Source organism: Gaeumannomyces tritici (assembly GCF_000145635.1).
Source record: "Gaeumannomyces tritici R3-111a-1 unplaced genomic scaffold supercont2.3, whole genome shotgun sequence".
NCBI lineage: Eukaryota > Fungi > Ascomycota > Sordariomycetes > Magnaporthales > Magnaporthaceae > Gaeumannomyces > Gaeumannomyces tritici.
Window position 1 is genome coordinate 985,644 of NW_008804547.1, and position 17,890 is coordinate 1,003,533.

Here is a 17,890-nt window from a genome sequence, read left to right on the forward strand (position 1 = left end):
CTGGCGGGCGCGCCGCTGGCGGCGCCGTCGGCGAACGCGTCGACGCGCCCCTCGCCCACGGCGGCGCGCCACGTGCTCGACGACCTGGACGGGCGGCTCGAGATGATCCTCGACGGCGGGCCGTGCGGCGTCGGCGTCGAGAGCACCGTCGTCGACGGCCTGAGCGACCCGCCCGCGGTCCTGCGCCCGGGCGGCGTGGGCATCGAGGAGATCAGGGCGTGTCCCGGGTGGGAGGGCGTCGTGCGCGCGTACCGCGACGAGGTGCAGGTTGGGGCGGCTGCTGCGCCTAGGGCGCCGGGGATGAAGTATAAGCATTATAGCCCGCGCGCCCGCGTCGTGCTCTACGAGGGCGGGTTTGGTGCCGACGATGGCGCGTGGGAGGCGGGCGGTGGGGCGGGGAGGAGGATAGGGGTCGTGAGGACGCGGTCGTCGGCCGCCGCCGCCGGATCACTTGGGTCTGGGTCTGGGACGGTGACGGCTTGTGGGGAGGACGGCGGCTGCGCGCTGCGGTTTACCGAGCGCGAGAGGAGGGACGCCGACGGCGGCGCGACGACGGTGCTGGAGACGAGCCTGGGCCGGGACCCCAGGCATGTCGCGCAGGGGCTGTTCTCGGCCCTGCGCGAGCTGGACGCCAGGCGCGCCGACGTGATTTTCGTCGAGGGCGTGGGCGACGGCGACGACATCGCCGCCGCCGTCATGAATAGGCTTCGCAAGGCGGCTTCCGAGGTTAGGTGATGAGGGAATCCTGTGGCGCGGGCGACGATGCCGTCCCTGGGCTAGCTGTACTTTTCTTTCCAAGAGGGCGTTCACGGCACTAGACGATACAAGGCGCACAAGGCATAGCGAAATGGTAGAACAGGAAACCATCATGGATATTGGCAATTATCTTCACCACCGCCGCCCAATGACCCCAACTCCCAGTCTTTTCCTTTTTGGCGATATCCGATACTGCATTTTATCACAAAGAAGACGAGGACAGGAGAAGTTGCGCCAGAAGCTGGAAACAAAAGCATCAACACAAAGATAAATCAGAGCCCTTGCCTCAGCCAGTCCGTTAGCTTTGCCTTGCCGAACTGGGCGAGGTTGTTGACGCCCTGCTCGCTGAAGGGGTCGATGCGGCTCAGGTTGACCGAGTCCTGCGTCGGCGCCTTGCTGACCCTCTGGACCACGATGGTCGGGTCCGTCTCGAGGATGATGCCGTCGTCGACGATCTCGTCGATAGCAAGCGAGACCAGGTCGTAGTTCTCGATGATGGTGCGCTTGTCGACCGATTGCCTGAGGGAGAGGGGGAGGAGCAGGTCAGCTTGTCTGTCCGACTGGTTCCCAAACGGGGAGGCATTCTAGCAAATACGTACTTGAACAGCAGGTGTAGTGAGTCGCGCAGGGCCAGGATGACGTTGTACAGCAGCACCTCGTTCTCGTCGACGCCGCCGACGACATACATCATGACGTCCGACTCCATCTTGTACAGCACGATGCGGTTGTCGTACAGGATGATGTCGCCCGTCTGCTTGGCCGTCTTGTCCAGCAGGCCCTTCTCGAACGACTTTTGCGCCTTCACGTCGGCGTACGGGTTGGGAGGGGCGGTCGCGGAAGCTGTTTTGCTCTGGTCAGCACACGTCCGTCCTCCCCGGCCCGCCCGGAACAACAGCAGTGGGAAGACGCACCGGCCTGGCCGGCGCCGGGGGCGGCATGGTGGGGTGCGGTGTAGTATTTTGCGAATATTCTCGAGGCGTCGTCGGTGCTGAGGATGATGATGGCGTTCACCGACACCAGTGACATGCCCGGGGCCATCTTGCTGAGGTGTGAGTGGTGTTGGGGGGGTGCTGGCGTCGTCGGGGTGGTGCTCGGTTCGGTGCTCGATGCTCAGCGCTCAGTGTCCAGATGCATTGCTATGCGACCAGCCAGCCAAACGCCCCACCGAGCTTTTGCAGTGAATCAATGGGCCAAGCTGTTCAACTGTACCGTGCTCCTCGACCTGGGCCCACACGGTGTTCAGCCACAGGGGTTCTCGAGCCACAATGGTATGAACGCGAACCAGGCGCGTCAAGAGCCACTTTACGCATCGAATTGAGACCCCTGTCCATCAAGCCATCCCTGCCCCTCAGTTTTTGCTGGATTCCGCTCCCCTCACCACCACAACCTGTCTGAGCGCCGCCAAATCATCGCAGCCTCCCTTGTCCCTCCCGACCCATTGATACCCCACGAAGCGACAGATGTGACCAAAACAATACCCAACGTAGATTCACGAAACTTCGCCGCCGCAAAGCCCCCCAGCAAAAGCAACACAACCACCCAAAATGTCTACCCCATCCGGTCGGCGGACCCGAAACGCGCAGTCTGCGACGCCGGGACGCAGCACCCGCAGCTCGCAGGCGGCGGCGCAAGGCAGCCCCGCGGCAGGCCCCTCGGGCGCCGGCGCCGACGACCAGGACCCGGCGTCGGCAGCGCGGGCCACGCCCCGGGCTACCCGGGCCTCGCAGCTGGCCTCGAGCCCCATGTTCTTCCAGTCGTCCCCGGCCGGCGGCAACGCGAGGATGCCCCCCTCGTCGCCACTGCGCCAGATGTCCAACTCCCAGTCCACCGGCAACGGCCGCAATAACTTTGCCCCCAGCTCGCCTCTGCGGCAGAACACGGACAGCCAGGATGACCCCGAGCGGACGCCAAGGGCCAGCGGCAGCCGGCTTATTGGAGGTGGGCTATACATGTCTGTTTCCGTCTTGGTGGTGTGATCCTTGCTAACACCTTCCGAGTGTCGCCCGCGTAGAGTCCTCCCCCGTCCGCTACGACCCTAGCTCTAGCCCTGGCCGTACCCCCAACATGCACTCAGACAACCTGCGGAGCGACAGCAGTGCTTTGTTCGTCGGCTCGCGCGCTGGGTCCGCCCGCAGCGTCAGGCGAGGCGACATCAACCCCGAAGGTCTCCTCAGGGCCCGGCGGGGAGACCGCAGAGTGATACTCGACGATTCGGGGCGGGTCATCCAGGACATGTCGTCCGATGCACCGTCCTTTGCAAACAACAACCCGGACACCGACGAGGCTAATGCGCTCGGAGGCGACGGCGCTGGTCTCATCTGGGGAACGACGGTCTCCATCGACGACACGTTTACGACCTTCAAGGACTTTGCGAAAAACTTTACAAAAAAGTACCGCCTCTGGTTTGACGGCCTGAGCGAGGCCGAGACGGCCGAGAGGGACGACGCCGAGTCGCGGCCGTACATGGAGGCCATGGAGACGATGCTGCTGCTGGGCAGCTCGCGGCTGTACATCGACCTGCGCGATCTCAAGGCGTACCCGCGGACAGTCAAACTGTGGCATCAGGTGCAGGCGTACCCGCAGGAGCTGGTGCCCATAATGGACCAGGCCCTGACAAACATGATGGAGGACCTCGCCCAGGCCGAGATGGCCAAGCAGCGATCACAGAGCAGCGCCGGCGGCGCCAGGCCGCAGCCGAGTGCCTCGCAGAGCTCCGAGCCGGCCTTCCCGGACTCTGACGTGGGCACGCCGGGAACCATCTCGACTCCGCGGCCGGCCGACCAGGACCAAGTTCACGACCTCGAGGACCAGGTGGCGCAGACCACGTACATGGTGCGGCCGTTTGGGCTGGAGAAGACGACCAACCTGCGAGACCTCAACCCGGCAGATATGGACCGGCTCATCGCGGTAAAGGGTCTGGTGATCCGCACGACGCCCGTAATCCCGGATATGAGGGACGCCTTCTTCAAGTGCAGCGCCTGCAACCACTCGGTCTCGGTCAGCATCGACCGCGGCCGGATTGCGGAGCCGATTGTGTGCCCCCGCGCAATGTGCCAGTCTAGGAACTCTATGCAGATCGTGCACAACCGCAGCACCTTTACGGACAAGCAGGTCATCAAGCTGCAGGAGACCCCCGACGAGGTGCCTGCCGGCCAGACGCCGCATTCGGTGTCAGTCTGCGCGTATAACGAACTCGTAGACTACTGCAAGGCTGGTGACCGCGTTCAGCTCACGGGCGTATTCAGGGTCATGCCGGTCCGTGTCAACCCGCGCCAGCGCGCGGTCAAGAGCGTCCACAAGACATATGTCGATGTGCTGCACATCCAGAAGGTCGACAACAAGCGCATGGGTATCGATCCCTCCACGCTGGACTTGGCGGGCGAGGATGATGAGACGGTCATGGGCGAGGGCGAGGCCGGCGAGCAGGGAGGGAACCACATGCAGGAGACTCGCAAGGTGTCTCCCGAGGAGGAGGAGAAGATTAAGGCGACGGCGGCGCGGCCCGACATATACGATCTGCTGTCGCGATCACTGGCACCCTCTATCTACGAAATGGACGACGTGAAGAAGGGCATCCTGCTGCAGCTGTTTGGTGGCACCAACAAGAGCTTCCAGAAGGGCGGCAGTCCGCGCTACCGTGGCGACATCAACGTCCTCCTTTGTGGTGATCCATCGACGGCCAAGTCTCAAATCATCCAGTACGTGCACAAGATCGCGCCCAGGGGTATCTACACGAGCGGCAAGGGCTCGTCGGCCGTCGGTCTGACGGCCTACGTGACGCGCGACCCGGAGACGAGGCAGCTTGTGCTCGAATCGGGCGCGCTGGTCCTTTCGGACGGCGGTGTGTGCTGTATCGACGAGTTCGACAAGATGTCGGACGCGACGCGGTCGGTGCTGCACGAAGTCATGGAGCAGCAGACGGTCTCGGTGGCCAAGGCGGGCATCATCACGACGCTCAACGCGCGCACCAGCATCCTCGCGTCGGCCAACCCTATCGGCAGTCGCTACAACCCGGACTTGCCGGTGCCCCAAAACATCGACCTGCCGCCTACTCTGCTGTCCCGTTTCGACTTGGTCTACCTGATTCTGGACCGTGTTGACGAGAAGAACGACAGGCGACTGGCCAAGCACCTGCTTTCCATGTACCTCGAGGACAAGCCCGAGTCTGCCCAGTCGAGCCTCGAGATCCTGGTAAGTGTTTTTGTTTCTAGCCGACAGCAACTATCGGACCATGACTAACTCCTGTCCACCAGCCCGTGGAGTTTCTCACCTCGTACATCTCGTACGCGCGCGCCAACATCCACCCGACCATCAGCGAGGAGGCCGGGCGCGAGATGGTGGAGTCGTACGTGGAGATGCGCAAGCTGGGCGAGGACGTGCGGTCGGCCGAGAAACGCATCACGGCGACGACGCGGCAGCTCGAGTCCATGATCCGGCTGTCCGAGGCGCACGCAAAGATGCGGCTCTGCCATGAGGTGTCGCGCGACGACGTGCGCGAGGCCTACCGCCTGATCCGCTCGGCCCTCAAGACGGCCGCGACGGACGCGCAGGGCCGCATCGACATGTCGCTGCTGACCGAGGGCACCAGCTCCGCCGAGCGCAGGCGCCGCCAGGACCTCAAGGACGCCGCCCTCGCCCTGCTCGACGAGATGACGGCCGGCGGCGGCTCGGTCCGCTACGCCGACGTGGCTAGGCGGCTGGCCGAATCGGCCAGCGTGCCCGTCGAGGCGGCCGACTTTGCCGAGTGCATGCGTGCCCTCGAGATGGACGGGTCCGTCACCATCAGCGGCGAGGGGGCGAGGAAGACTGTCAGGCGCATCACCGCGGTTGTCTGATGAGCCGGGCCGAGGGGTCATGGTCACCTTGTTCTGTTTATTCATGGTTGGGCTGGAAGGGACGAATAGATCATGTACGGTCGGGGGGCGGCACTCTGTTCATGTGGGTGTTGACTACGGTTTGTTATATACGATGATACGGATGTAATGATGGTTTTTTGGCGGCTACACACAGCATAGATGGGACCGGTTGAGTGCACGGGGGCCTTGTGAGTATAGAGAGATCCTGTTGGGCGGTGATTTGTTCGACGAGCTTATAGCCTATGATGTCCTGAACCACGAAGAGCAGTCCACATTTATAAGTTTATTTACCCTTTTCGGCCTTTGTAGGTCATAGGGAATAACGCCTAGGCATATAATGGGATGAAAACCGCCCCTCTAGCACGAGATCAGGTCGTGTGAAGCTGGAGATCCCTTCGAGGTATCTGTGTATCGTCGCCGTGCAGTAGGTACTCAAGAGCATTCACGGTGAATTTTCTCCACAGTTGAAAGAGTACCAACGAGAGCGGAAATATAGGGGCAGCGTGTACCTACCGATCTTGTCGACGACCAAGAACAGGGCAGTGATCAAGCAATTCTCCACAATGCCCATAGCGAAGCCGACCGCTGCCAAGAGGGTAATGTAAGTGATGCTGCCCGTTGCTATATCGGGTAGTCGCGCAAGAAATGGCCCAGTTAATTAGCTGCGTGTGTGGTGACAAGGCTGACGCGGCAAGTATGCAAGGTTCGTACTTGTAGATGTGAAGGCCAGCGTAGAGTAGGCGGCTGCGAGGAGAGCCATGTTTATCACAAGCAGTTTCTTGAACCGCTTGGTCTTCTTGACGATGACGCCAGCGAGAATGGCACCAAAAAGCCGGGCAGCAAAGATCACGGACGGGGCCCAATCTTTCAAGATAACGGCGCTTTGGATATCGATATAGAGCGATAGGTTGAAAATGACCTATTTTGTCAAGGCATTAGTTAGCTTTTGGCGCTAAATAGCCATTAAATGGCGCGGGGAAGCACCACGGATAACTAGCACTTGCCGAGTAGGCAAAGGCCACGCCGGCAGCGGCGGCAATGACCATGAGCGCATTCTTATTTCTCAGCAGCCCCATCGGGATTATGGGCAGGGCCGCCCTGGACTCGACCCAGCAGAAAAGCGCCAGGAACAGGGGAGAGATGCAGAGAAGGGCCATCTCGAGGGGATGGGTCCACGGCAGCATCTCCCCACCCAAGCTGATGGCCATGAGAGGGGCAACAATCGCAACCAGCAGGGTGACGGCGCCCAGAGCATCAAACGGGCGTTCACTCAAGCCCGGCATAGGGGGTAGTAGGTCTACGCGCGCACTGCGGGCGAAGGCGGCGCTGATGGCGACCAGAGCACAGGACACGAACATCATGGCGTATTCGGCATCAAATGACCTGCCAGCCATGAGTCTAGTCAGCATCGAATACGCATGTAGCGCGCGCGCGTGGTTCTGGGTGGCGCAACTTAGCCCGCCACCCAAACTTGGCCGCGATGGAGGAGCCGAGGGGCCCGCCCGATATCTCGGCCAAGGTGCCCGTTACGAGCACTCCGCTTCTCCATAACTCCATAATGGGATCTCGGTAACGTTAACAAGATCTACGAGATGGTTTAGACATGCCGGGTCTCGGCAGCCATCGAGGGTCCAAGATCTGAGAGAGCTCACCGCTGATGACTATGACGGTCAATAACGAGCGGCCCGATTTACCCAAGCCGACGACGACTCTCGAGAGGGCCAATGCCCAAATGTTTGGCGACAGCGAACATGACAGAAGACCCTGGGCACAGAGCCAAGCAGCAACCAGGAGAGGCAACTGGACGCCACGAGATAGTGCGATGTGGCTGTACTGATGAGAGGGGAGGAAGGGCTCCGGTAAGCCACAGCGTTCTTGTGGGTGGCCCATCAGTGTAGTAAAGGGTTACTGACAAGGGGCTGTGAGGCGGATTCGCTGATGGAGCTAGCGAGGACCATCCACACAGCACTGCCTAAGCTGTCCAAATCTAAAGCTACACCCAAGATATACCATTAGGTAATGGTTGGGTACGATGTGAAAATCAAGCGGCAGGGCCACCGACCGATGAGTTTGTTGTAATTGGTGACGAGGAAGGCCAGGTCGAACGATTGGGTGAAGGCGCTGCAGAAAAAGCAGCACGATATGTGCGGGAATTTTGATCAGTCCATGCAGTTACTACACCACCATCTCAAGCAGCTATCAAGGGCCTTGGCGCGGCTGCCCTCTGCATACGGGTACGAGAGACGGCGGCACAGGACGGAAAGGTGGCAGCAAACCCCGAGACGAGACCGGCGGCCAACAAAACAAGAGCCACCCTGTGTCGACCTGGGCTGCGAGGGCTGCGCCCCTCTGCAGCCCTCGGACGTGCTAGATGGGGAGGCCCATAGAAGAGGGCCTCTGGGTCGGCGGACAAGAGTACGGTTCTGTCCGAGACATGACTAGGAAGGCTTGACGCCATTGCCTCGACGGGATAGAAGCAGTTGGGGAAGTGGGGGGCGCCGGCACGGGGCGCTGGCACGAGGCTTTCCGTCATCGAGTAGCGTCGGGAAGGCAGACAATGGCCCAGCGCATCGTCGAGCTTGGCAGCCAGACGAGAAGGCTCCTAGAGAAGCAAAGCATGGAAGGGCAACAAGGAAGGTCCCTGGTTATCTCAGTTGTGACGGCCTTCTGATGGACGGTGGAGGTATTTATCACAAAACCACAGCCTTCTCGAGGCGGGTCGCCGAGACATGTACGCATAGGTATCCGTTCCCCCGTGCCCCCGTGCCCCCGCGAGAGCTCCATGAGAGCTCCATGAGAGCTCCATGAGAGTGTCGGTGGTTCTGCGGCTAGCCATCAAAACAAGCACCCCCACTGCCCGGCTCTGGTGGTTGGCAGGAGTCCGGTTGGATGGAGAGACAAGGCTTGGCGCAGATGTGCTTTGATGTGATGCCTGGGTTTAAGACGGGAGGCAGTCACGTCACGGCGGATGCAGCCAACCCTGGCAGGTGTCCATTCCCAAAGAGGCAACCGGTGAGAAGCAGCCAGTCAGAGCCCAGGAGCTGCCACACGGAAGCAACGCAAGGCGGCAGCCCAATCCAGACGCTGCAAGAGCAGCTGCCGTTAGCCGACAGACACCGCGTCGAGCAGTCGACGCTGACTGGCTGAGCCACGCCTCCAAGCTTCGTCCAAAATGTCGGGCGCTCCTGCCCAACCACAGCCCTCCGATGCTCTCCCCCTGGGCTCTGACAAATCCTGCCCTTGCCGAGATCGCCGACTGGACCAAGAAGTCACGACGTGCTCTCTGGACGAAATTGAACGAACGCGCCTGTGTCGGCACGTCGGCGCCAAACACGCGGCACTACTAAAAGACCACACCTCGAACCTTTACCCAGCACCCAGTAGTACCCAGTACCCGGTACCTAGTACCTAGTACCTAGTACCAGTACCTAGCTGACTGTGCCACAAACAAGACACACCACCTCGCACACCCTCCCTCCATCCCCTCTCTTCCCGCACCCTCGCCCGTCATCGGCCCACCCCTGCCTCCCGTCTCGCTCGAGCGATAACCTACCCGAGACACGCCATCGCCTCCATGGATCAGGCCCGTCAGCGCTATATGGAGGCCAACCACGACGCTCGCTCCAGCGGTGGGCCTGGTGCCACCAACGACGGTTCCATGGCTGACGACAATAGCCGCTCCTTTTCTCCGCTCCAGCCAGCCATGGCTGCTGGCCAACTGCCACCCCCGCCGTTGCATGTGCTGCATTCATTCCACGTTGGCATGGCCAGGGTGACGCTGCCGCTCGCCGAAGCCACATCGGACGAGCCGCAGTCCTTTACGAACATGCTGCCAGCTCCCGCCGCGCCCAGCTTCCTGTCTCCCGCCCTTCTTTCCTACCACCCGGGGCCTGCCATTAGCCACCACCAGGCCCACCCTCAAGTCATGCCGTGTGACCCCAGCCCGTGGGACTGCGCCCATGCGGAGCGCCTGGGTAGGGATTCGGCCCATTTTGCCCACACAACGCCCGTCAGCGTCCAGGGCACTCTTGCACGGCAGCGAGCTAACACGTGTGTAACCCGTCATGCAGCCTCTCCCTCGACGTGGTGCACTGTCAGGTCCCCGCCACACCTTGGCCATGACGTTGGGGGCCCCCAGTCCTTATCGCACCATATTTATGTGCCAGCCCTAGTTCCTGCCGCCGCCGGTTCCCTGCCTGGCCCACCCGTCTCTGGTACCGACCTCGCCGGCATTGGGGTCGGCCCCGGAGCTGCCAAAAGCGACGACAGTGGCGAGCTGCGGCTTGCTGTACCTCCACCCCTGCACGGAGGGGTCGCGCCAATACATCTGGTTGGGCCCGCGGTTAGCGGCGTGATTTCCTCCTTTCCGGCCGACCTGTCCGGCTACGACCTGTCGGCCTTCCCTGCGCAAGGACACTTTGTTCCGCCCGCTCCCATTGGCCCGGAGCCGCTACAGCGTCCCCCCGAACCGCTACCGGATTCTAGCTGGCAATCCGACTATGCTTGGCGCTCCACGCATGTGAGCTTTACAGACCCTTTAGACTGCCCTTCGGGTTATCAGCCGCATAGTCCCTCCGGAAATGTCACGACACACGAGTCTTCACATGTTGCCCAACCCGCCAGAAGTAATATCGTCCCCGCACGGCCTCAGAAGGCTATCGCGCCCTTGTCTAGTCTCGACAAGTCCCAGGCGTCTCCTGCCTTTGCTGCCACTTCCGGACCTTCTCGCTATAGCCAAAATCGCCAGAAGATGGAGCCATACATGTCCCGGTTCGCGACATCCTCAACAAAGAGGAAGTCCTTCTCCCCAGGTCGCCGACAGGAGGTAGCCGAAACCAGAAAAAATGGCGCTTGTTTTACGTGCAGGTTGCAAAAGGGACCCGTAGGTGTTTTAACAGCCTTGCCTGCCGCCCACCTCTACGGACGACATGGGTTGTCTGTCCAAGTGCTTCGTACTGAAACTCACCCCCCCACAGTGTGGTATCGGTGGTGTTGGGACTGGCGGCCCTAACGGTGGTCGTCCTGCCTGCAAGACTTGCCGAGATAGGCAGGAGAGAAATACGAATCCGGAGCTTGTAGTCCTGTGCTACAGACTGGATCTCAAGGACTGCTGCGTGTTCAGGAGAGGCAAGCAAGCCCTGTCCTGTTGTTGTTGTCGCCTATTTGGCCCCCTTGGCCCCCATCGCCCCTCTCCGGAGCTAACTGTGTCAAGGACGCTGCTGACACGAACGTCTTGGTCTTGAAGCATCCCCACTCCATCGGGTGGAAGGCAGGGAGACAATGTGCTGGGATCCTTCGAATGCGGGGATCACATCGCTCCAGGTCAAGATGACGGGCCTAATTGGGTCAAAGCCCCTCGAGGTACAGTGCCGCTCGTTTCGCCAGGTGGGTTGCGACCGCCTTGGGAAGAACATCGGAGGCTCAACCCCCGGCGAGGTCTGGACGCTCCCACCTTTGGCCGCCACACGCTTTGCAGAAATCAGAAGAGCTCTGGAGGAGGACTCCCTCGGCTGGTGTGTTGGCTTCATCAGCGCGCTCCGAAGCCCCCATCTTAACCGGAACGCTCAAACGCTCGCTGAATGGCTTTATGTGGCGCGGCAGTACGCGGTAAGCCATGACTGCTACCTCCATGGTCGGCCGCCAACGTGCCAACGGCCGCGTGCGCTGCAAGGGGTCGGCTAACAGCGGCTGTTGGTCTGTTACCTCACAGGACGACCAGCCCAAGTCCCTAACATATCGTGCTCTACAGCTCTGGACGGGGGCGAACCTCGCCCACGTCGAGAGGGGTCTAACGGGCGAAGAGACACTGAACATCAGACAGGTGCAGGACGAGGGGTCGGCACTCAACGGCCTCGTCCCCATCCCTCCGATGCTCGACCTCCAGATCGACACGGTAATCATCAGGTGGATGTGTGTGGTGCAGGATGATTTGATGAAGGATGTCTTCAAAAAGATCCGTGATAAGAACAAGCAGCACTTTCTGGACATATTCCTCGCCATTTTCGTGCTTTGCTGCACGGCCGAGTGTGTAGCACGCGAGCAGGAGGAGTTCGTCAAGGAATATGCAGCATCCGGGGCGAGTCTCACTGTCTCCCACTTCCAAGACGGCATGGGCTCGGGCCCCCAAACCCCCTATCTGGCAGCGCGCGAGAAGCTAACCTCGAGATGATTCTGATTACAGGAGAAGGGGGTCTACTTTTATGTAAAAGATTGGTCTGACAACATGGTGTCCCACCTTGACTGGTCGGTCCGCCACCTGATATACACGTTCAAGAAAGGCGCAGAACACATCATGCCGGTCGGGCTACCATCCCTGCCCAAGGCGGCCGGCATGGCAAAGCTGAGCGAGAAGTACCAGAGCAGCCTACGGGACAAGCTGGAATCTTTGGGTAGGTCCCTCCTGCCCACAAGCACCGCCACGCACTACCCCGTGCGCCCTGGTTCCATGTACCTGTCCAGCTCCACGCTACACGCCTGGCCAAGGCTGGGACGGAACCGCCGGACCAAGGGGACTGTCGTGGATACGTGCTGATGTCGGCGGCCGTCCCTCCATCAAGCAACAGCGAGCGTCACTCCAATCAGGTTGGAGTACACCACCACAACCGGTGTCAAGTCGGAACTTTCCTGGACCTTACCCTTGCTAGAGCATGCCTGCGAGGCTCGATTAGCCGAGCCAACATACTAGGTCGGCCCACCACGCATCACGCGCCCACTGAGCTTCCGTGCTGCTTGCATTGGAGGTGGTGTGAATGATGTGGGGAGTTCGAGAGACATGACTGGCACCCCCGCGGAAAGAGCCGCACTAGCTGACGCCCGAACAGAGTGGGTGAGGGTCTTTGGATATAGACTGATAGGTTCGGACGGGACGGGCCTAGTGGGTTTGGCTGCAGCTGGAGCCGACATTATCTTTGCCTGTGCCCCCCTCCTGTCTTGCTCCGCTCGGCGCTTTCAAACACTCACGCACTTGGAGAACGGGTATCCGAGACAGTCAGTTGAAAGACAAAGAAATCCTCAAAAAAAAAATATAGCCAGTTGAAAGACTCCTTCGCTCACTAGAGCCTTACCTCTTCATCACGAGCACCATGGCGCCTCCTGTAGCGGTCGTTGCTACTGCACCCGAGCCACGCTACTACGTATCGGCTCACGATACGGACAAGCTTCTGTCCCGCTTGTCGGAGTGGAAGCCCAGCCCGGCGACTCCCGACGAGCTTGCCCGGAGCGGATATCCGTCGTCGCTCACATCCCCGCTGGTGTGGAAGGGAACTGAAGTATCAGCTCGGGAGGGAGAGTGGCTTGCGGTCCTTTCCGAGGAGGACATTGTGAGGATTGAAGACGGGCTTGCTCACTTTCGTGGTACGTATAGAACATGGGATGGAGGATGATAAGCCCCCCTTTTGTGGTCTGGGCAGTCTTGGACTGACGAAGCTGGCCGAGCACGGCAAAACCAGGCTTGGGCCTTGACCCGGCCTCGATCTCGCCCGAGACCTTCCCGCTGCCTGCCGAGCTCAGGGCCCGATTGGACGGCATCTCGGCGACTTGCTACAACGGCATCGGATTCACGGTCCTCAGGGGTTTGGACCCGGAGAAATACTCCGAGGACGACAACGCGCTGATATTCATGGGCATCTCGGCCAATGTGGCCACTGTCCGCGCCTTCCAGGACCGGAAGAGAAGCCAGGTTCTATGTCAGTACTTCGGATGGCGTCTCTCTCACCTCTCTTCTTTGTGGATGACTGCTCACAAGCAACACAAGGCCACGTCGTCAACGCTGCGGTGAATATGGAAAGAGAGAAGGTCACGTCGCCGGGGTTTACCGATGGCGCAATGGTAAGTGGAGTCTCCAACATCAACATGCCTGTTGTCAGCACGGCAACGTTATTGGTTACTAACATGGCCCTTGACACCGACACAGAGCTTCCACAACGACGAAGGAGATATCCTCGCCCTGTACGTCAGGGATGGGGCCGAGACGGGTGGGCGAACCCAGATCGCGAGCGGGTGGCATCTCTACAACGTCCTCGCCGGCAAACGCCCGGACATCATCAAGAAGCTCGCTGAGAATTGGGTTCTCGACTCGTAGGTTTTGTGTCGGCTTTATAGGCAGCGGTCTAAAGATAGTCCTCTCGTTGATTCCAGCTAACCACAGACGGCTTATAGATTCCAGGACTACACCCAGTTCCCGCCCACGCCGGCCCCTTGCATCCACGCCAAGGACGGCAAGGTCATGTTCACCTTCTCGCGGTACCCGCTGACGGGGTTCGGGCCCAACCGCAAGCGCAACAAGGCGCTGCCGCCTGTGAGCGAGGCGCAGCTGGAGGCGCTGAACGCGGTCGAGGTGCTCGCCCGGCAGGACGCCTTCGCCCTCCCGACGCGCAAGGGCGACGTGGTGTACATGAACAACCTGGCGCTACTGCACGGCCGGGAGCGCTTCACGGAGAAGCAGCAGCAGGAGCAGAAGGACAGGGCCTTCACGCAGCGCCACCTGCTCAAGCTCTGCCTCCGCGACCCGGCCCGCAGTTGGCCGGCGCCGGCGTCGCTGGCGCCCGTCTGGGAGCGCATCTACGGCAGCAACCGGCCCGACGGGTCGCGCGAGGAGCTCTGCTGCCTCCAGTACGCCCCGGGACAGGAGTCGCTGTGGGCTCGCAACGGTTGAGTTCTCATGGTGTCGTGTCTGCCCTGGGCAAGTCTGACGTATCTTCTCCGTCCCTCGCTTTTTCTCCTTCTACCCTTCAACTGTGGTCATTCGTTCTTGAATTTTTGGGTATCCGGTGTGCCCTACTCCTGATTGGATCTCCGTCTGGATGTATGCTAGCTAGGCTCTCCATCAAATCAAACCAAACGTGCCGGCCAAGTTGATTACGGCTTGTGCCCCAAGGCCAACAGACAAGTAGATGTAGCTGTGGTTATTCTGTCCTCTAAAGGAGTAGTTCTGTGACGATTGACTTGGCGAGTCCCTTTCGCGGTTGTTGTGACGGTTGGCGGAAGCATGTGCTTGGTGCTTCTGCCGACACCACGGAAACATGCTTCTTTGTCGGTGACAAGGACATGGTACCCGCCATGCTCATCAGCAACACCAAAACCAAAATCAGTCTTCTTTCATCCCCCCCTCCTGCTCTGCTTCATGCCCGCCGTCGACTAGCACCCAGAATCACCTTGCACACTCTTCCCAGACCCATCCGTCACGAGGGGCACCACATTGCGCCATTATTTATCTTCGCCTTTGACAAGACGTAAAGTGCAGATATGCTCCCTGCCTGCCAATCATGGTGCTGTCCGCCTGAAGCGGGCGTAAATGATGACAGCCAATCAGCCCGTTAATTCCCGCGGACCGATGAGCGGGCGGAAGGGGCTCGGACGGACGGCGTGGTGTGTATCATTCCACTTGGGGCTGTGGCCTAGACGCGCAGGCCGGGCTGCTAAGATCCCCCCCTCTCCTCCTCCCTACACCGGCTTCCCCCCCGGGGGCGCACGGGGACTGGGCGGCCTGACTCGCTGCGGCGCCGATCCGTATCCAGTAATTCCCTGGGCCACGTCGTTTTGATTATGTGGAGGCCATCGTTATCTGAAAGCGGGCGCGTTTACGAAGCTTGCATGTGCGCCGAACCCCACGCCCGTGAGGTCATTGTTAAACTGAATACAGCCAAAGTTGTCCGTATCATCCCGTTTTTTTCCAACCCATGCCATGCTCAGTTGTAATCGTACGCAGGTCGGTGTACCAGCATGAGAACGTCGTATGCCAGCGCCGGCACCTCCTTCAAAAGATCCCGGGCCTCCGACCGGGCCAGCAGGTCGGGGCGAGCCATGAACTTTAGCGATACCGCATCCCTCAAGGGCCGGTCGGTTTCCACCGTCGACCCGTAGGCCTCCCGCGCGGCTTCGATGAAGTGGCTGTGGTGCCAGACGTCGTCGACCGCGGCCTCGAACCTCCGTCGAGCAACGGCCTTGAGCCCCACGATGCCGTACTTCTCGGCCATGGCGTAGACCTTGACGTGGGTGGAGAGATGCCAGCCCAGCATTTGCGTTTGGTTCACCAGGTCCTTGTTGCGCCGCGTGCCGTGGCTTTCCACCGAGATGTGGTATTCCAGATGGTAAAAGTATTGCACCATCAGGTCCACGATCTGAGGGTCGTCCTCTGGGAGGCTGATTCTTCCCTCGCGGGCTTCCTAGGCGGAGACGGACGGCAACACGAGAGCCAGGTCAGCAAGATATCGTCCGCTGTGTCGCGGACGAGGACCGCTTGGTCTCTGGGAGCTACCGACTTTGAAGTAACCGCGGCACGCCGCGGCAAAGAAGTCGGATCTGGGACACACGACCGACTTGTGGAGCTTGTAGTCCTTTCCGCCGCAGGACAGGGTCAAGTCGGAATAGTCGCCACTCTGGTAGAGGCTGGAGGGGGGTTGGGTTTTGGGAGCTGTCAGCATTGATCCGACCAAGGGCAACCCAACCGGGGGGGCTGGCGGCGGATTGTTACCCTTTGAGCGCTACGAGGAGTTCGGTTGTGCAATCCTCGGTGGGAACGCCATTGCTCTGTGGACGGCCCGGACTAGTCTTCGTCAAAGCGGTAAAGTCCATAAGCGTACCGTCAAAGGCGCGTGACATGGCAGAACACCAAGGAGGCTGCGTCGCGTTGGGATATAGGCAGGCAGTTGTCAGTCGGTAGGTCTCTAGCAGGCAGGTATGCTCGGTCGTACCCCACACCAAGCGCATCCAACGGGGCGGCACAGCCCGACTTTCTTCCCTTTCAGCCCCCTTTGTGCTACACAGTCCCTCGAAATTTAGGGTGCACTGTCTGGCCAACAGGACGCGGCCGCGATCAATTAACTGACTGTAGACGGGAGTCAACTATACATGGGCACATAAAGCCCCACCAAAGTAGTCTGAATACACACCACCAAGCTACATACAAAAGTCAACACATTCCAAACGCCATATCAAATCAGAAAAAAATGCTAAAATGAAAATTCGAAATGCATTTACAAATTTGGAACTTTTATTATTATACAAGTTAATTTTAAACTATTTAAAACACAGGAGCCCAAATTACAGCGCATACCAAATTAAAAAAAATTAAAATTTTCTTTACAGCGCTTTTCAGGGGATGGTAAATCCATTTATAGCGGATGCATTTTAAGGTTCCAAGTTTAACGTATTTTCCAAACGCGTACGGCACGTTAACAAATCCAAAAGAAAATATATGCTAAAGGTTTTGTAATTTATTATTAATTTTATTTTTTGGTTTATTTTTACGATTTTATTTGGCTATTTTATTTGCATTCGAACGCTGTAAGTTTTGGTCGGAAACTGCGTTTTTATCCAGACTACTTTTGTGGGACTGTATCAAATGTAAATCCATGTCCAGCTAACGACCGCCCCTGCTTCTCCCTACCCTTACAGCTTGGCCTCGGGCTTGTCCACGATGGCGATGCATTCGATCTCGACGTCGGTAAGGAAGGGCAGCTGATGGACCGCGACGCAGGTTCGGCACTTGTTTTTTACTGTTAACAAGAAACAAACAAACAACCCCAGACAAAAGAAAAAAGAAGAGGGAGAGAAAAAAGAAAGAAAAAAGCTCACAGGCTTAGGTTCATGCGTGAAAAACTCATCATACGCCTCGTTCATGGCGGCAAAGTCGTCCATGGTGGTGATGAAGGCGTTGACCTTGACGACGGAGCGCAGCGAGCCGCCGGCGGCCTCGAGCACGGCCGACAGGTTCCGCAGCACCTGGCGCGTGCGGTCCTTGACGGTGCCGCCCACCAGCCGGCCCGTGGCCGGGTCAACGCCGATGCCGCCCGAGCAGTAGACGGTGCCGCCGTGCCTGACCGCCTGCGAGAACTGCGGCAGCGGCTTGGGCGCCTTGTCGGTGTGTATGCGCTCGATGGGGGCCATGGTTTCGTTTTTTGTTTGTTTGTTTGTTGTATTTTGTGGGTGTTGGAGATTGGGATATGGGTCGATGAGATATCGGTAAACTGGCAACCAAGCTTGTTTGCGGTTGTCGCATCTTGGAGGCGACACAAGCCCATCTCCACACCGGGCTTGTCAGGTCCAAAAGCACCCGGGAGGGGTTTGGTTCTCGCTACGTAAGAATCTCCGCCCCAGGACCCAGCACATCGTATTGCCAAGACAAATGAACGGCAGGGATGTAAAGGAGAGAAGAGCAATTAACCCAACAACATTTATATGTCCATTTCTATACCTAGGTATGTAGCTAGCTTGATACTTATATATGCCTTGATATATATATATATATATATATATATATATATATGACAAGAACGAAC

At 59.2% G+C, this 17,890-nt stretch overlaps 9 protein-coding genes across 9 annotated transcripts in view; 5 read left to right on the top strand and 4 right to left on the bottom strand.

The window, feature by feature from the left end:
* The window catches only part of GGTG_05416 (hypothetical protein), a gene marked incomplete at both ends in the record, with an annotated part of 1,531 nt that extends 796 nt beyond the window's left edge, over window positions 1-735 (top strand). The window contains one exon of the mRNA XM_009223219.1: window positions 103-735. Within this exon, the coding sequence (XP_009221483.1) occupies window positions 103-735 (633 nt within the window). The remainder of the gene's footprint in view (window positions 1-102) is intronic.
* Window positions 736-771: 36 nt separating this feature from the next.
* Window positions 772-1,990, bottom strand: GGTG_05417 (coatomer subunit zeta). Its single transcript, XM_009223220.1, has 3 exons — window positions 1,668-1,990; window positions 1,356-1,596; window positions 772-1,275 (listed from the first exon to the last, which is right to left on the bottom strand). Exons 1-3 carry the CDS (start codon window positions 1,792-1,794, stop codon window positions 1,029-1,031), a joined length of 615 nt encoding a protein of 204 aa, XP_009221484.1. The 5' UTR covers window positions 1,795-1,990; the 3' UTR covers window positions 772-1,028.
* Window positions 1,991-2,300: 310 nt separating this feature from the next.
* GGTG_05418 (DNA replication licensing factor mcm4) lies at window positions 2,301-5,591 on the top strand (the record flags this gene model as incomplete). The annotated part of the gene is made up of 3 exons (XM_009223221.1): window positions 2,301-2,694; window positions 2,768-4,947; window positions 5,010-5,591. 3 exons carry the CDS (start codon window positions 2,301-2,303, stop codon window positions 5,589-5,591), a joined length of 3,156 nt encoding a protein of 1,051 aa, XP_009221485.1.
* Window positions 5,592-5,969: 378 nt separating this feature from the next.
* On the bottom strand, window positions 5,970-8,145 carry GGTG_05419 (hypothetical protein; the record flags this gene model as incomplete). Its single annotated transcript, XM_009223222.1, has 7 exons — window positions 5,970-5,995; window positions 6,126-6,233; window positions 6,324-6,531; window positions 6,635-6,995; window positions 7,143-7,197; window positions 7,265-7,486; window positions 7,851-8,145. The coding sequence occupies 7 exons, from the start codon at window positions 8,143-8,145 to the stop codon at window positions 5,970-5,972; spliced, it is 1,275 nt and encodes a 424-aa protein (XP_009221486.1).
* Window positions 8,146-9,438: 1,293 nt separating this feature from the next.
* On the top strand, window positions 9,439-11,781 carry GGTG_05420 (hypothetical protein; the record flags this gene model as incomplete). Its single annotated transcript, XM_009223223.1, has 6 exons — window positions 9,439-9,586; window positions 9,683-10,382; window positions 10,479-10,494; window positions 10,589-10,757; window positions 10,858-11,219; window positions 11,362-11,781. 6 exons carry the CDS (start codon window positions 9,439-9,441, stop codon window positions 11,779-11,781), a joined length of 1,815 nt encoding a protein of 604 aa, XP_009221487.1.
* A 123-nt stretch (window positions 11,782-11,904) lies between these two features.
* GGTG_05421 (hypothetical protein) lies at window positions 11,905-12,256 on the top strand (the record flags this gene model as incomplete). Its single annotated transcript, XM_009223224.1, has 2 exons — window positions 11,905-12,001; window positions 12,072-12,256. The coding sequence occupies 2 exons, from the start codon at window positions 11,905-11,907 to the stop codon at window positions 12,254-12,256; spliced, it is 282 nt and encodes a 93-aa protein (XP_009221488.1).
* Window positions 12,257-12,694: 438 nt separating this feature from the next.
* Window positions 12,695-14,265, top strand: GGTG_05422 (hypothetical protein; the record flags this gene model as incomplete). The annotated part of the gene is made up of 5 exons (XM_009223225.1): window positions 12,695-12,965; window positions 13,061-13,297; window positions 13,366-13,439; window positions 13,525-13,688; window positions 13,770-14,265. The coding sequence occupies 5 exons, from the start codon at window positions 12,695-12,697 to the stop codon at window positions 14,263-14,265; spliced, it is 1,242 nt and encodes a 413-aa protein (XP_009221489.1).
* Window positions 14,266-14,305: 40 nt separating this feature from the next.
* GGTG_05423 (hypothetical protein) lies at window positions 14,306-16,371 on the bottom strand. The gene is made up of 3 exons (XM_009223226.1): window positions 16,084-16,371; window positions 15,872-15,998; window positions 14,306-15,775 (listed from the first exon to the last, which is right to left on the bottom strand). Exons 1-3 carry the CDS (start codon window positions 16,317-16,319, stop codon window positions 15,299-15,301), a joined length of 840 nt encoding a protein of 279 aa, XP_009221490.1. The 5' UTR covers window positions 16,320-16,371; the 3' UTR covers window positions 14,306-15,298.
* A 441-nt stretch (window positions 16,372-16,812) lies between these two features.
* On the bottom strand, window positions 16,813-17,629 carry GGTG_05424 (hypothetical protein). The gene is made up of 2 exons (XM_009223227.1): window positions 17,187-17,629; window positions 16,813-17,096 (listed from the first exon to the last, which is right to left on the bottom strand). The coding sequence occupies exons 1-2, from the start codon at window positions 17,496-17,498 to the stop codon at window positions 17,001-17,003; spliced, it is 408 nt and encodes a 135-aa protein (XP_009221491.1). The 5' UTR covers window positions 17,499-17,629; the 3' UTR covers window positions 16,813-17,000.
* Window positions 17,630-17,890: the final 261 nt, after the last annotated feature.